Source organism: Osmerus eperlanus, chromosome 3 (genome assembly GCF_963692335.1).
Source record: "Osmerus eperlanus chromosome 3, fOsmEpe2.1, whole genome shotgun sequence".
In the NCBI taxonomy this organism is placed as follows: domain Eukaryota; kingdom Metazoa; phylum Chordata; class Actinopteri; order Osmeriformes; family Osmeridae; genus Osmerus; species Osmerus eperlanus.
In genome coordinates, this window is record NC_085020.1 from 11,211,804 (window position 1) to 11,228,288 (window position 16,485).

General features: G+C 43.1%; 1 protein-coding gene across 1 annotated transcript; it reads left to right on the plus strand.

Annotated features, from left to right (window-relative positions):
• The first annotated feature begins 2,707 nt into the window (after nt 1–2,707).
• On the plus strand, nt 2,708–3,770 carry LOC134016814 (olfactory receptor 1D2-like). Its single transcript, XM_062456103.1, has one exon. The coding sequence runs from the start codon at nt 2,832–2,834 to the stop codon at nt 3,768–3,770; it is 939 nt and encodes a 312-aa protein (XP_062312087.1). The 5' UTR covers nt 2,708–2,831.
• The last annotated feature ends 12,715 nt before the right edge of the window (nt 3,771–16,485 follow it).

Here is a 16,485-nt window from a genome sequence, read left to right on the forward strand (position 1 = left end):
CGCTTTCTGTGACTTCTGAGCCTGTGAAGGATGGACAACATGCCCAACGTTCTCTGCTGCTAACCCTCACCGTCTGATGGCGTAGTTGTGAGTGACGCCACTGTGGGCTGGACGCTGTGGAAAGTTCCAGGCTGGTATCTTTGTTATTTGAGGAAAGACTTTACTTTTATTTTGGGGGATTATTATTTGGGGAGTCAATAACCTTCCTTCAATTTGGTATTGTATTGTACTAAACTTTGTAATAAATCTATCGTGAGCCTTACTTGTCCTGGTTATCCATGTGGGGGTTGTGTTCTAGAGATTTATAAAACCTGTAGTGGGTGGAGTGGTCAAGGCTCGTCCTATTAGTGGGCAGGCACTTTACATTTTTGGCGTAGTCGGCAGGACTACGCCAAAAATGCGTAGTCCTGCCCTTGCCTTTGACTTCAGTAAACAGATACTTGTTTCGTTCAAAACTTAATTTTGTATCAATATTCGTTTTTTTTACCGTGAGCGGACATTTTCGAGGGCTAACCAACAGTTAACTCAGTGTTTCCTGTCGGTGAGGCTGCGTAAGCGCGCATAAGTAAATCGCTTGATCACTGTAGTCTTTCAGGACTACAGATTTCCTACCGCTGAACACATTTATTTATTTTTGATTTACCTCACACGGTCCGGACTGGCACAGCCCTGGGCATTTTATGGCCCAAGGGAAGAATGACCAGAATTACAGTTCTTTTAAACTCGAGTTGCTTGCCCTTTATTGGGCGGTAACAAGGACGTTTTGAGACTACTTGTGGGGGGAAGACTTCATAGTATATACAGATAACAACCCCCCTGGTCCACCTTCACACTGCAAAGCTTGGGGCTGTGGAGCAACGATGGGTGGCCCAGCTTGCTAACTTACAATTCCAAGTAAAGTACCGCCCTGGCCGCATAAATCAGAACGCAGATCTTCCCTCCCGGCTTCCTAGCACGGAGGGACAGGTTTATCTGAGCCAATGACGCCAGAAAGAGTGCCACCATCAGAATTAACCGACAGAGCCCATCTGGGGGCAGATTCAACAAGAGGATCCACAACTTCGATCGTTGGCCCAGAAGATCAGTCAAGGGGAGACGCCCAAAGCAGGGGCTCAGCTAGATGCCCTACTCTACTGGCCTCGTCGAGGGAACGATGTGCGAGGCTGGATCAGTGAATGCACCCAGTGTGTGCAGAGCAAACCAGGACCAGAGGTAAGGGCACCCCTGGTGCCGATGACTACTGGTTATTCTTTGGAAGTGTTGGCCATTGAATACCTATCTCTGGGTCAGCCTGGTGACGCTTACCCTTACGTGCTTGTCATGACATATCTATTTTCTATATGGCTGGGCCATCCCCACCAAGGATTAGACTGCATAGACTACTGTAAAAGCTATCTGGTCCGCGGTAGTGCAACACTGGGGTTGTCCAGAACGGATTTTGTCTGATCAGGGGGCAATGTTTGAGTCTGCACTGGTAGCTCAGTTCTGTCAGCTCTATGGTTGTGCAAAGATTCGTACTACCCCGTATCGGCCACAGGGCAATGGTGCCTGTGAGCGATTTAACCAGATCTTGATCTCTTTCCTTGGGTCCCTCAGACAGGATCAACAGAGGTCCGGGCCTGAGCAGTTGCCCATGCTGCTTCAGGCATATAATAACACTGAACATAATAGCACTAGGCTTACACCATTCTTTGTAATGTGTGGCATGCATGCCCGTCTTCCTGTTGATGTGATTTCAAGTGTAGACGCCCGGGCACTACGAAGGGACCTGGATGGATGGATTAGGTATCACCACGACCAACTGTGCAACTGTGACATGAAACAATTATAGTAAATGTGGCACAAAGGTCTGCATGAACTGTCCCCTGCCCTCTACTAACTTTATTTAACCCTTGTGTTATCTTCGGGTCGTTCTGACCCATCAGTCATTGTGACCCACCGTCGTATTGCGACAACTTTACCGCATACAAAAACAAAGTGAAGCATTTTCTTTTAACCGTTGGGCTGTCTCAGACCCCCCACATTGCGAAGGTTAAAAGAAAATTATTTTTATTTGGTTTTGTATTGGGTAAAATTGGGTAAACACAAAGATGGTTCGTTATGAACCTTTGGGTCATGTGACCCGAAGGCAGCACGAGGGTTAACATGGGCCCCACCTGAGCCTGGCCTGGGGCTATCTGTACCCTTTGACCCCTCCCCCTGACGACGGGCCTGCAGAGAGCTGCGCTGTCCATCCCCCCTGTAGATAGCAAAACAGAACCAAGGGTTGAGGCTGGGGCAGTGGGGGAAACAAGAAAGAAGCATCCATGCATCCTGTGTCATATTGCATCCTGTGTCAGCAATATCAGAGTGTGAGTGAGTTCTTGGTCTTTAAATAGACTGCCCTGTCTGTAAGATGGGTCATAAATATACAAAGAGATGACGGTGGTGCTGACTGACAGCGACAGACTGACAGCGTATCTTGGAGTCTCTGGATGTTACATCACATACTCCCAACATCATAGTGTGCTGACGAGATCCATAATCTAAATCCACAACACTGTTCCCACTTCCTGATTGGACAAATCACATTTTCAGATTTGAATATGCATCTGAGTAGAGAATAAATGAAGAAAATGGTGAAAAGAACCACAGATATAATTTCATAGCACAAGCTTAACATGGTACGACGACTCTTTGCTTATCTTGTGTATAATGTTAGGTTTAATATTAACTGGGTATCGTACTTTATTACTAAGATCTAACCTTCAATAAGGATAGTGAATAAAAGGGACCTTTTCCATTTCGTTTTAGATAGCTTGCTCTTAATTTTGACTTGTTATTTTTGCACAATGGGAAATATGTCAGTAGTAACAGTGTTCACTCTGTCTGGGTTTGGAGACATAACAAACTACAGGGTCCCTGTCTTCTCTGTCACTTTATTGTGTTACTGTGTCATTGTGCTAGTTAATGTTTCAGTCATCATGACTATCATCTTTAACAGAATCTTTCATGTGCCAATGTATATCTTTCTTTGTAATTTGTGCATTAATGGACTTTTTGGTACTGCAGGATTCTACCCCAAATTTCTGACAGATCTGCAATCTCGTTTGCAGGTCATCTCCTATGCAGCCTGTCTGTTTCAGGCTTTTGTCATATATTCTTCCGTGTGCATCGATCTTTGTCTGCTAGCCGTGATGGCCTATGACAGGTTTGTAGCAATATGTAGACCACTGCAATATCACTCTGTCATGACTAAGCAGCGGGTGGCACAGTTAGTCTCTTTCTCCTGGATTGCTCCTTTTGGCCTTACAGCTGGTGCTATTATATTTACTTCCCAAATTAGGTTGTGTGGCTCACACATACAGAAACTCTACTGTGCTAACTGGTTGGTTGCTAAATTGTCGTGTGATGCGACCAGTTGGGTAACTTCATCCACACCAACCAATGTAGTTGCATATGTAACAATATTGTTCTATATTTTTCTTGCCATTTTCATAGTTTGCTCTTACATGCAGTTGATCAGATCATGTTTTAAGTCTTTGGAAAACAGAGGAAAGTTCATGAGTACTTGTTTGCCACATTTATTTGCATTATTTAACATTTCAATTGCTGCTCTATTTGATGTTTTGCATATGCGTTATGGCTCAAACGATTTGCCACAGAGCCTTCAAAACTTCTTAGCTGTTGAAATTCTAATAGGTCCTCCATTATTCAACCCCCTCATTTATGGTCTGACACTAACTCAAATTCGCAATAAAATACTGTGTAGATGTTTGAAAAGGAAATAATAGTGTGTTGAGTATATTTTTTATATGCATTTTTATTTCATAAATGGTAGGTACTGTAAAAGGTGGGTCATAGGGAAATTAAACCTTTAAAAAAAGAATATTCTAGAGGTTGCAAATTTGCTAAGCTGTGGCATTGACTTTGGGGTTGACAGTTGTATGTAGTCAGTAAGAATGTTTTCAAACCACAACAGTCACACTATGCTTTTTATTTAAACAAAACTAGTGGTTTCAGGGAGATGTGGAAGAATGGGGAGTTTGTCATTTATCCAGCTGTTTGTTAACATGAGTGATCCAGTTAGTATCTGACCCAGTTCTGAGCTAACTCACCTTAGTGATAGTGTACTACACTGTGATAGTGTACTACACTGTAACTCGTTGCAGGATAACTTCATAGAATTGTTAAAATCATGCCTTATTGCAAAAATATTTTGGAATACTACTTGTTTACCAGACATTTCTGAGACTCCAAATGCAAAGCATCACACAAATCTGCCTGATCTCCTTTCATTTTTCATGCACAGAAAAAAAACTGTCTTTATATTTGTTCCTATATATTTTTCTTGTGTTACTTATTGTATTTTGAGCATGGTTTAATATACAGTATGTTTGTACGTATTATTTTTGAACTTTACAATAAAAGAGTGGGTTTGTCCCACCTTTGTTATTGAGTATCTGAATCTGTACCATAGAACCAACTTTGAGACAGGTTCCACACTAAAACCCTTCCCCCTGGCTGCAGGGGGAAGGGTCATAGAATAACTTTCCTCTTGAAGCTCCCTAAGCAGCTGTTCTTGAAGCGATCTCATATGCTTGATGCATTCTGGCCCACCAGTTCTGCACATACTCTGAGTAACTCTCTACTTTCTCAGGCGTTGTTAAATTGAACATTATGTCGATGGGTAGGCGTGGAAAACGACCAAATAGCAGAGAGTAGGGAGAAAACCCTGTTTCCTCACTGCGTGTGCAATTGTATGCATGCACCATTTTCTCCAGGGAATTTTTCCAGTCAGCTTTCTTTGTGTCCGTCAAGGTACGCAACATGGACAGGATTGTTTTATTAAAACGTTCCGTCTTCCAATTTCCAGCAGGATGGCAACACGTTGTATGAGAGCCTCGCACCCCAGTGCACTTCTTAAGCTGAACCATTAAACTATTCTCAAATTCTCCCCCCAAGTCGTGGTGAATCTTCTCTGGGAACCCAAAGCGGAGGGCAAAGTCATTAAAGACCTTTTGGGCCACAGTCTTTGCAGACTTATCTTTAGTGGCATAAGCCTGTGCAAACCGCGTGTAATGGTCTATCAATACTAGGATGTATTCGTAGCCCCCTTTACATGTTTCCAAATGTAGAAAGTCCATTGACACTAGTTCAAATGGATGTGTCGTAACAATGGAAACAAGGGGTGCTCTTGTTGCCTTTTGTGACCTGCGTCTCTTCAGGCACTCACAGACATGTGCAATGAAGTGCTCTACCTCCTCTTGCATCCTAGGCCAATAAAACCTCTCCCGAATTAGGTCTAATGTCCTGTCCACACCTGGATGTCCCATCTCTCTGTGCAGCTCTGTAAAAACGGTTTCACAATACTCTCGAGGGAGGACCTGCTGATGCCGATTTCCTGATCATCTGCAAAGCACACCCTCTGGGTTGAGATACAACTTAGTCCACTGACGGAGGAGCACCTTTACATCCGGATGCTCTAAGGTAAGCAGTCTGGATTATGGGGGCTGATTTGTTCTCTTCAGTTTCAAGGCTGGCCCTATGATAGGGTCTTTTTCCTGACTCTAGAATTTGTTGTGATGATAAAGGCTGACACGGAGGACCCCAAGATGCATCCTTTAACAGGCTCAAAGTATCCAGCTTGATCGTACTGATCCAAGTGGGGGGTATCTGCTGCATTGACACACCCTCAATCGACGCACTGATGGCTTCTTGGCTGACGTCTTCTGTGCACTGCTGCATTAAAGTGTCTATTTCCAATGGCTTTCTTGAAAGGCCATCAGCATTGCATCTGCCTGGGCGGTACTTAATAGAGAAATCAAAGTCTGCGGGATGAGCGACCCAGCGATGCCCTGAAGCATTTAATTTGGCTGTTGACAGTACATAGGTCAAAGGATTATTGTCTGTATAGACAGTGAAATGTGGTGCATGGTATAAGTAAGACAGACAGACAGCCCATTTGAGTGCTAAAAATTCAAATTTGCCAGAATGCATGTGATTATTTTCAGGTGGGGTCAGTGTCCGTGAGCCGTATCCTATGACAACCGTTTTCCCCTTCTGCCTCTAGTAAGGAATGGCACCCAGCCCCTCTTGTGACGCATCACAGTGGAGTACAAAGGGCTCGGTTAGGTCTGGGTAGCCTAGTATAGGTGGGACAGTCAATTTATCAACAAGAGAGTTCAGTCTTTCTTGATGGCTTTGTGTCCATTCAATGGGACTGTTCGGTGACAAGTTACCTTTGTTTCTTGTGCTCGCTCCCCTCTTGTCTTTTCCCGTGCTGCAGGCGGCTGTTTGACTTGAGAGGATGACAGCAGCTGGTACCAGTGGTTTTGCCAACTTGGAGAAGTTTAGTATGTATGCTCTGTAATAGGAGAGGAATCCAAGTAGTCTTCTCAGGTCTCCTACTGTTGCAGGGGTCTTCTCTTTCAAAGCCAGGACAGGGGCTAATTCTGCAGGGTCCATGGTATATCCATCACTGGAGACCATACGTCCAAGGAAGCGCACTTTTCTTTTGAATATTTCACACTTGCGTGGACTCAGCTTGACACCATGCTTCTGGTATCGCTGTATCACTGTTCTCATGCACTGGAGATGCCCGTCAAAACTGGCACTGTGTACCAGATTATCGTCCAGGTACGGCTGACACATGACATCTCTAAGGCCACTTAAACACTCCTCCATATTTCTTTGGAATTCTGCGGGAGCTGAGCTTTGCCCAAATGGTATCCTAATCCAGTGGTATAAACCCCAAGGTGTTATAAAAGATGTTAAGGGTTGACTTCGTTCATCTAGGGAGCCTTGGTGGTAGGCCTTACCTTGGTCTAGGACCGAAAACAAAGAGCTACCACCAAGAGAGTCCAGCATGTCTTGATATCTGGGGATAGGGTGGCGGTCTGGGACTGATTTCTTATTTAACTCACGGTAGTCACAACACAGTCTCAGAGCGCCATCCTGTTTTCTGATGCACACAATGGGAGAAGCAGGGATGGGATAAACCCAATGTCGTCATCGTTGTAGGAAAAGGCGTGACACTCCTCTCGCAGTATCTGCCTTACCCTCTCGTTGTGCAGGCTCTAAGTGGTCTACGTTTACCGGTGGATTCCAACAGGTTGGCTTCTCTTCCGTTTCCTTGTTTGGCATAACATCTCTCTGACTAGAGAGTTGTCATTGCTTTGTTTTTCAGTTGAAGTCAGCTGTTCGGACTGAACTGCGTATGCTGTTTTCACCGTTTGAAGGTAACCCAGGACAGTGCGTGCATTTACTGTGATATTATATTTGTTTGTGTTCATGAGAGGGACTGGAACACACAGACTTCCCTCTTGTCACTGTCACTAACCCTTCTTCTACAGACACACCCTCAGGTAGGTTCGGCTGGTCACAGGGGACAAACAGCAGGCTTTGTGTGCACATGCCCTCACATTCACAGTGGTCACCGTTTCGGCAGCCAAGCAAATTGTCCTTTTGCCAGTGCAAACAGTTACAACGTCACACTCTGAATCCTCTCTCATGAGTTGTATCACTAACTTTGCCGTTTTGCAGGTCACAGAAAAAGCTTGACTTAATTTCTGAATCGTCTGTGATGCTGTCTGCTTCTCATCCCCTTGGCTTATTGCTTGAATTACATTATACCCGATTATAGGATGCTTGGCCACATTTGAGTCACTTGAGACTAACAAAGGGGCTAACAGTGGTTCTGATGAGCCCTGGTCTTGAGGTAGTTTGAATTCTACTTCTGCCCAGCCTAAGAAGGGTATTTGAGTCTGATTTGCAGCAAGGCCAATTAAAGTACCTGGACCTAAAAGTTTCCTCAATGGGGCGCATTGGACAATGGGGCAGATGAGTCTTTCTCCATTCTTCATTAATAATACTGGCTGGTGCGCCGGTGTCCCAGAGTGCCTCCACTGGCATGTCATCAAAAAAACATTGTATTAGACATCGCTCACCGATTAGGTTAATCAGCCTGGTCTTGCGTTGAGGGGGGAGGTAACACACAGGATGGCCTGGCACGGTAGCAGACGACTTCAGAGGGGTGGCAGAGATGGGCGATATGGGTATGTGCTGCCTGTCGATGTCCACAGAGTCATTTTGCTATCTGAGGACCTCTTCAGTGGGGCTACTGGCGGCCCTGACCTGGCAGCCCTGACCTGGCAGCCCCCTCTCGTTTCCTTGGTCTCTCCTCTGTCTGCAGCCGCGAGAGATGTGTCCCTCCTGCCCACATCGGAAGCAATGGCTACACAACTCATCTCTGCCTGACTCTTGACAGGCTCTGCATGCGGCTGGCCTGTAGCGAGGAGCATTCATGGGAGTGTGTGGCAGTGACTGTTGTTTACTTGCACCTACACTCTCCAGGAACATTTTCTTCAGCTCCTGTATTTCAGCCTTGAGGTCATTAATTTGCTTACTCGATTCTGTGTCTTCATCCTTGCAGCGTGCTTGACATTTCTTGTTTTTATTGGAGACTTCTCCTTTATCCACGGTGCTAACAGCGATGTGGTGCCGCTCTACCTCACGACTGGATGCCGACTGCTGAGGGTCAGAGGGTAGATCGATCTGGATCTCGCTTATTCTTGACGGGCGAGGTTGCACAGTCTTTCTCAGCTTTTGTTGCCTTTCTTGCTCCAAATTTGCAGCTTCATTGACACGCGCTATCAGAACTTCATTTGTCACTCGATGGTCACACAGGTAGGGTTTGAGTTGGAACTTCACTGCATTGCTGATCAGCCCAGTCTCTAACGATCGCAAAAATCGTCTCTGAATCAGATCTGCGCTCAGCTTTTCCTCTTCGTCCTCCTCCCCCAGCTTGCATAATTTCTCCCTCAACTCAATAGCTCGAAACAGGAAACTCTGTGTAGACTCCTTTGGGTCCTGTGCCAGCGTCATCAGTCTATGCAGGAGATCGGAGGATAAGTCCACTTTGTAGTGACCACGTAATATGGTCTTTAAAACGGACAGTGTGAGGTCTCGACAACACAGCTGACAGGTTAGGCTCTCCCTGTTAATACACATGCTAGAAAGAGTTTTGGCTTGCTAATGTTGTTGCTAACGTTGCTAATGCTCTGACATTCTGATTCCACTTCGGATGCCATCAAGCGGGATCTCTGGTCGTAGTCAGTCCTTCACTAACCAATCAGCATTCATTATCAGAATGCTAGCGTATTATGGGCAACAACGACTCACCCTGTAAGAAATCGAAAGGACATAAGTACTCGTTCATTCAACTTTCGACCTATAATCCATGTTGAACATGCAAAAACTACAATCAAATCGGAGATTTCTCAATGACAATCAGGTGAAAGAGACAAATTTAGCCGTTTAGCTCCATAGACTCCCATTAATTTTGCCCTCGACCGCGATCACTCCCAGTGGAACTCTGGTGGAACTGCAACACAATTTGGTACAATGGGGCTTGATAGGGAGTGGCCAGGCTCTCCTTAAACAGGCTCTGGTATGATTTTGTCGCTAACAGTTAGCCTATTATCAATGCTAATGTCTCCTGTATCTAGCATAGGTAGAATGCTAAATATGTTTCTAAACACATCAACATACCTAACGTCACTGTGTCCAATCCCGACCGCTGTAAACTACTATTGTCCAAACCCGAACGGGGTTTGGACACTCAGTTTCCGGTCTTTTTGCCAGCATTTTCTTTTGCTATCGCCAGCAAAGTGTAAGTAGTATTATTTTAGGCATACCAAACAATCTACATGTAAAATTTCATGAACATATATGGACGTTTACATGTCTAAATAATATAGGAAAGTTACTTTGGCCAAAAGACCACTCGGTGACACTCGGGCGACGCTTGGGCGACGATCTTTACTCTGACAAGTGTGTCTGTGTTGTCATCGTACTGCTACTATGGGTTAGCATATGAGTGTATTTCAATGCTAGCTTAACACTACTTTGTCTTGCCAATGAAAATACACGATCATGTGTGACGTGATCTGTAGTCGAGGGGAGGAAGGGATGGGGGCTAGCAAACTTTGAGAAGAGTTCAACAAAACATCCAGCAGGTGGTGGTATACAGTCAAATTGAGATTTTATCGCATAGTTTGGAGATGTTGAAGCGTGATATCTTATTGTGGAGGACATAACTACGTCCCCGGATATGTTGACAGCATTTATGGTCAGTTTGGTGACCCTGGATCAAGTTAATATCCCAAACAGCAGCGGCCAGTGTTTAGAAGTGCGGTCGGGTTTGGACAAGGGTAGCGCAGGGCTAATTTACCGGCGCCAGCGTCTTTTGACCGGCTCTAGTAAAGGCTAAGCTAACTCTAAATTTTTAAACAATATTTAGCTCGAAAAGTAAGAAGTTAAAGCTTAACGTGAAATCAGTAAATCAGCTGAAAACGTGATACGATTATTTTATCAATATTTGAAGTGCCATTTTATCAGAATGTTAGCTAAAAACCGGTCGGGATTGGACACAGTGACGCTAGCTGTAGTCGGCATTAGAAGGGAAGCTTCTACGTTAGCAATAGGCGAACGCCTGTCTAGATTATCCATTTGAAGAACTGGAGAAAGGCAGGTGCTAGCATTGCTAATAACTGTTACTCGACAAAATCATACTACAGTTTGCGGTTATGATGAACATAAAGTCGGAACGCACCTCTTTTCAGCAACAGCTTCATAGCATGTCCTGCTTTACATTGTCCCAGATTTTCAAAACCGTCCTTGGTGAAATGGTTCGGGAAAATGTGTCGAGGGTCGAACTGCACAGGGATCTTCTACGCTACGGTATAGACAAACATCAGCATGCCCGTCTAATCAATGTTAGCTAGACTCTAGCTCAGGGGTACTCAATTAGAAACCCATATAATGTTGCGGGGCGGTAGGGATGGACTGGGAGTAAAAATAGGTCATGCACATTCTGTTTGATGTGATGCTAGTTCGTGAGAACGCTAGGATACCTAATGCGAGCGCGCGTAGCAGGCAAGACACTTTTTTTGCCTTTATTTGAGCTTTATGTAAAATGAACATAGCCGTTTTTCAATTGGTAAAACCTTGTCTAGTGAAGGTGATGTCTTTTTGTCTCTTAATGTTTCAGCCCCACCCTTACGTTTCTTAGCCTGGTTTTCCATTGTTATTCTTCTCCCGGTGCTCCCGATGGCCAGTCCGCTACTGCGGGGCTGGGCTGTGCCGCGGTGGTGAATTTTCAAGTCATATAATTGGAAATTCTCGTGCTGTCAGGGGGTGCTACAGCACTCCTAGTTCCCACGGCCATGATAGTGACGTTTCACATTAGCTACCACTATTGACAAGGGCAACCGTCTCATTAAACACATCGGTTTTGTGCGCCCCACCGGCAGCACAAATGCATACTTGTCTGAAATTAGGTATTTTGGGATTTGGATTTTCGCCGGGTTTAGAGCACGCCATGTTTTTCGCTAATGAAGAAACAGGTACTGTTAGCAAATCGATTAGCCTGCGTTGTTGCGAATGACACACACAACCTGAGCCACAGAGGTTGCAACCAACTTTCAGTGAGTCAGTTGTCATGGTGATTACAGTTATTAAAGCTACTTATTGGACCTTTGTATTGGACAAGTAAGATAGAAGCCACATTTAGTTGGAACAAAAAGATGTGCCGGTTAAAATGGAAACGTTCCGTCAAAATGAATTCCATAATTGACGGAACGTTTTAACGATATATATCGTTATAGGTCAGGGTCCGGATAGGGAACCGCCTGGGTCCGGACCCGGACCGCGGTCCTCCAATTAGTGACCCCTGCTCTAGCTCATATGAATTTTATTAACGCTGATTTGCAAGGAATGCAAGACCAGCTAGATAGCGAAAACACCTAGACTGTAGGCATGCAAACTAGTTAAGCTTGCTAACGCAAGAGCATAGCCTAGTTGACTGTGTTTCATTCGAATAAATAACCCGTGTTGTCATGTAAATCTACAATTCAAGATGCATGTTTGTCCAGATCTATTTTTCAGCAAGATAGCTAGAGCTAACTGAAGCTGAGTTGAATCACGATAGTTTGTTTGTTAAGCTAGTGCTAACGTTATACCCACCTAAGGCGATCCTGTTTGCTTCGACAACAGAAGTGGAAACAACTAACGGAATAATTTGAAATGATATCTAGTCAATCTGTTGAAAACAGTGTTGTGTAGACACAATAGATGTATTTGTACGTTTTTATTTCAAGTCTCCACCTTCGTTATTTCAGTGAGTGCTGTTGCCTTGTTGAGTCTTTGCTCTGCAGCTTCACCCGTTCTAAACCAACCAATCAGCGCGCAGCTCATCTATATATTCATGAGCATACCATAAAAGGAGAAAACCTAGTGTTTTTTCCCGGGAAAATTTCACTGGATGTATCAGGGGGCTTAGAACTAGCCTGGTCCTAACCAGACTCTTGTACATTTCATTTGTACAGAGAGTCTGGCCTCTCTCCATTGACAAGCGTTGACTTCCTTGTAGGCGGGTACTCTGTTGAAGTTTAAAACTATTGGATCTGCCCAGAGCCACTCTGATCTGCCATGACCAATCGCTAGCGTTTGCCAATTCCTTCACCACTACTGTAACAGAGCTAGCTGCCGTAGCTGGAAAATCAAACTGTTCCCGAACCCCGTGGGGAGGAGGCCCGTTGTGGCCCGGGCCACAACATCATGGCCACCAACAAAACTCAGCAAAACTTGTTCTTGCTCCGGCTTTAGTTTATAGATATTCGGCAGTGTTGCCACAACGGACCGAATGGCTTCACTAGCATCTTTCTCCGCCGACATTAACCCTTGTGTTATCTTAGGGTCATTCTGACCCATCAGCCGTGTGACCCACCGTCGTATTGCGACAAATTTACCTCATACAAAAACAAAGTGAAGCATTTTCTTTTAACCGTTGGGCTGTCTCAGACCCCCCACATTGCAAAGGTTAAAAGAAAATTATTTTTATTAGTTTTTGTATTGGGTAAAACTGGGTAAACACAATGATGGTTCGTTATGAACCTTTGGGTCATGTGACCCGAAGGCAGCACAAGGGTTAAGGAACTACAACACAAACTAGCGCACGACATCAACGTCATCGTTCTCAGCCACTCCATCTGTTCGCTGATTCGCCGGTAGAAAATCTACCGGAGACATCTGACTTACGTACCTCATGGCCAGACCTAGTACAGAAGCAAAATCAAAATTGAGCGGAAGTACCTAGGAGGGCAGGGCCAGGCTAGCATACAACAGCACTCGGGCCATTTTCAGCCCAACCAATGTTACATACCCTATTCGGAGACCTTAAGGAACAGTGTGAAATACCCCCAAAAAACAGTCAATCACTCCTTTAAACTAATACATACACGCAGATGAAGTATAAACAGTCAGCAAGGGGGAGAACTGTGTTTGGAACTAGCACAGACTACTTTTGACTCTTGGGTATGGTTAGCATAATACAGATACAGGCATTGTATGTGTGACTCACATTTCAGACATTTTGATGCTTAAGTAGGCTTACTTTGATTATATGCTGAGTAGGCTTACTATGATTATATGCTGACTGATCCATTACATTTGCAATGGTTAGCAGGTAGAATTGTGGAATTACCTAATGGATAATGCATCTACTGTTACAATGTTTACTCTTTCTGGGTTGGAAGGGACTACGCACTACAGAGGCACCATCTTCTCTCTAACTTTACTGTGTTACTGTTTGATTTTTCTGGTAAATGAAATGTTGCTCTAGTTTTGACCATCATCTTAGAAGAAAACCTCCATGAGCCCATGTACATATTCCTGTGTAATTTGTGCCTCAATTCACTTTATGGGACTGCAGCATTATACCACAATTTCCTGCTGGATTTACTGTCTTACTCTCATGTCATCCCTTATGCAGGATGTCTGATACTAAGTTTTGTAATTTATTTATGTGCTTGTAGTGACAGGGGGACGTTTATGCAGACCTGTGTGCAGCATTTACTGTCATTGATTCATGTCACAGTCGCTTTGCTTTTTGATGTAAGGAACACACGCTATGGCTCAAGTGATTTACCGCAAAGTCTTTCCAATTTCTTGGCTATAGAGTTCATATTAGTTCCTCCACTACTTAACCTTCTAATTTATGGTCTTAAACTGACAAAAGTTAGAAACCGATTATTGAGTTTGTGTGGAAAAATGAATTGATATATTGAAAAACTATTCAAGATTTACCACAGATAGAAAAACATGTACATCTATTTAGCTAACAAATATAAAATAATAATAAAAAAAAAGCATTTAAAAATGATCTGATACACCTAATGGTGAGTGTGCTTATGACCTCTATAATTTTTTGGCAGTTTACGTGCTGTTTATGTGGTGATTAGATACAAGTTTAATTAAGGTGTGGATCCACGGTGCAGAATGAATTGAAGGTATCAGACTGCATTATTTTTCTCCAACCTGTTGAATATATCAGTGGTGATATCTTCTCACCAACTACAGTTCTGTTCACTCATAGGTCATCTTGAATTCCCAGCACAACTAGCTGAGGTGTTTATGCAAATACAGACTATAAACAGTCTGTAAACAGGAGTGAAGAACAGTACAGGGGAACTACACAGCACAAACTAACATTTGACTGAACACTGTAAATAGGCTTTAGTTACTGTATGTACAGCAGTGCATGTTACAACTGTTAAAATAACTAATGTGCTTATCTCAGACTTATTGTTAGGGTACAAGCAACACAAGAAGAATAATTTTACAACATTTTCACATTTTAATATTTATGAAATCATGAAATTGTGAAAGGAACGTTCTCACTACATCGTGTCATTGATCATGGGCATCGCAGGACTGTAATAAACATGACCAATCATTAAGGTCGGACCGGCTCTATTGATCGGATGACATTCGGACCGAATGCAATGATTGGATGGGCTACTTGTCTTGTCTACTACCTCCTGGCAGTAGTCAGGCAGCACGTTCATGTGTTTTGGAGGAGTGGCTTTGAAGGGAGGCGATGGAATATTTTGGTTTGAATCCTTTCAAGCTCAAGCTAAAATTGCTAGGTTTGCAAAACTTGCCTATCATGCCTTTAAGAGCATTTGGTCTTGAATTTGACCAATACTACTGGTCATTCAAGGTTGTTTGCCGAGAAGTCAGGACAATAAATCTTGTATATAAGTGGCGAACGTAACACATAAGTGGCATAGTGTGTTGTCATTTTCTCACCATACCAGGCCCTGTGAAATAGAATGAACATGGAAATGTTTATGTTCACGAGATACTTACATCAGTAAAGTAGTGACATGAGTGAACATGGCAGTTATAATATTTTCTTTTCGTTAAATACCCTTCACCAGTCTGGACAAGTGGAGCCATTAGTGACTGTTTCCCAGAGGAGGTGAACAATCTTTTCAGCAGAGACATTTGATTCGTAATTTGAATCCATAACTTTATACAAATAATGATCAAAGGTCTGAATAGCATCCACATCAACCAAATAGGAAAACCCAGTTACGCTACTTGAGAACATCTAACCTCTTCACTGAAAGATGGCCTGTTCAGCAACCTTGCACAGGCAACCTAAATTGACCCATTTATTCTTTTGATCTCATTTACAAAATCTACAACTCACAGCCAAGTTACACATTCCAGTAAAACATTTTTTAACCAAAATACAATTGACTTGGATCAGGGTATATTGTCTTTTACCATGTGACCAAACCTGGAAGTGATGCATTGTTTAGGTGGATTGTTCAATTCTCTTTTCTGGGTGTTTTGTTGAGCTGAATGATTCCTCTTCCTGACCTTATACATCACCTCATACACCTCAATGTTTTGTGATACCTAGTACCTTATGTAATTAAGACAATACTGTACAGACATGAAATATGTAGACCTATATAAGATTCATGGTACTAATTCATAAATCAGAGCACCATAATTATTCATTGCTTCCTACTGATGCAACATCGTGATTATGATGATCCTGGATGTGTAAAAGCTTAAAATGAGAACATAGATGATAGTGTGCTCATATCAATATGGATTTCTCAAACACAGATGACACTCATGTACAGTAGAGTTACATATACACTGTCATATTCTACAATCACATAAAAAGTGGAATAATGTCAGTCTGAAAAAAAAACACAGTTGATATTTAAATAATAATTGATAATACACAGGATACATTTTTATAAAACAAAGTCACGAAATGTGCAAACTTAACAAGATTGTGTTTATACTGAAGCGATAGTCTGTCAACACAACCACAGTCACCTCACATCTATAAAAAACTTTTAAAAAGAAACTACAATCTTAGTTTTTTCTGCAAATGTTTACCTTGGTCCATAACCACTTGATAAAAGGCCTCTAGAACTGAGAATAGTTTACGGTATGCTGAACTTGTAATTTGGCTTTAAAGAACCTTTAGGAAAATCAGTTTCAAAAGTTACAGCACTGGGAGAGGAATTCAACGATAATTGGAAGAAACTCTAGATACATAATAGATAGTCATCATAGGAACAATATAAATAGACAAGTGAAAGAACAATAGATACAAAATGAGGGAGAGTGAGA

What these genes read in the sequence shown, in the direction of transcription:
- LOC134016814 (XM_062456103.1), top strand. Translation starts at nt 2,832, where the DNA reads ATGGGAAATATGTCAGTAGTAACAGTGTTCACTCTGTCTGGGTTTGGA.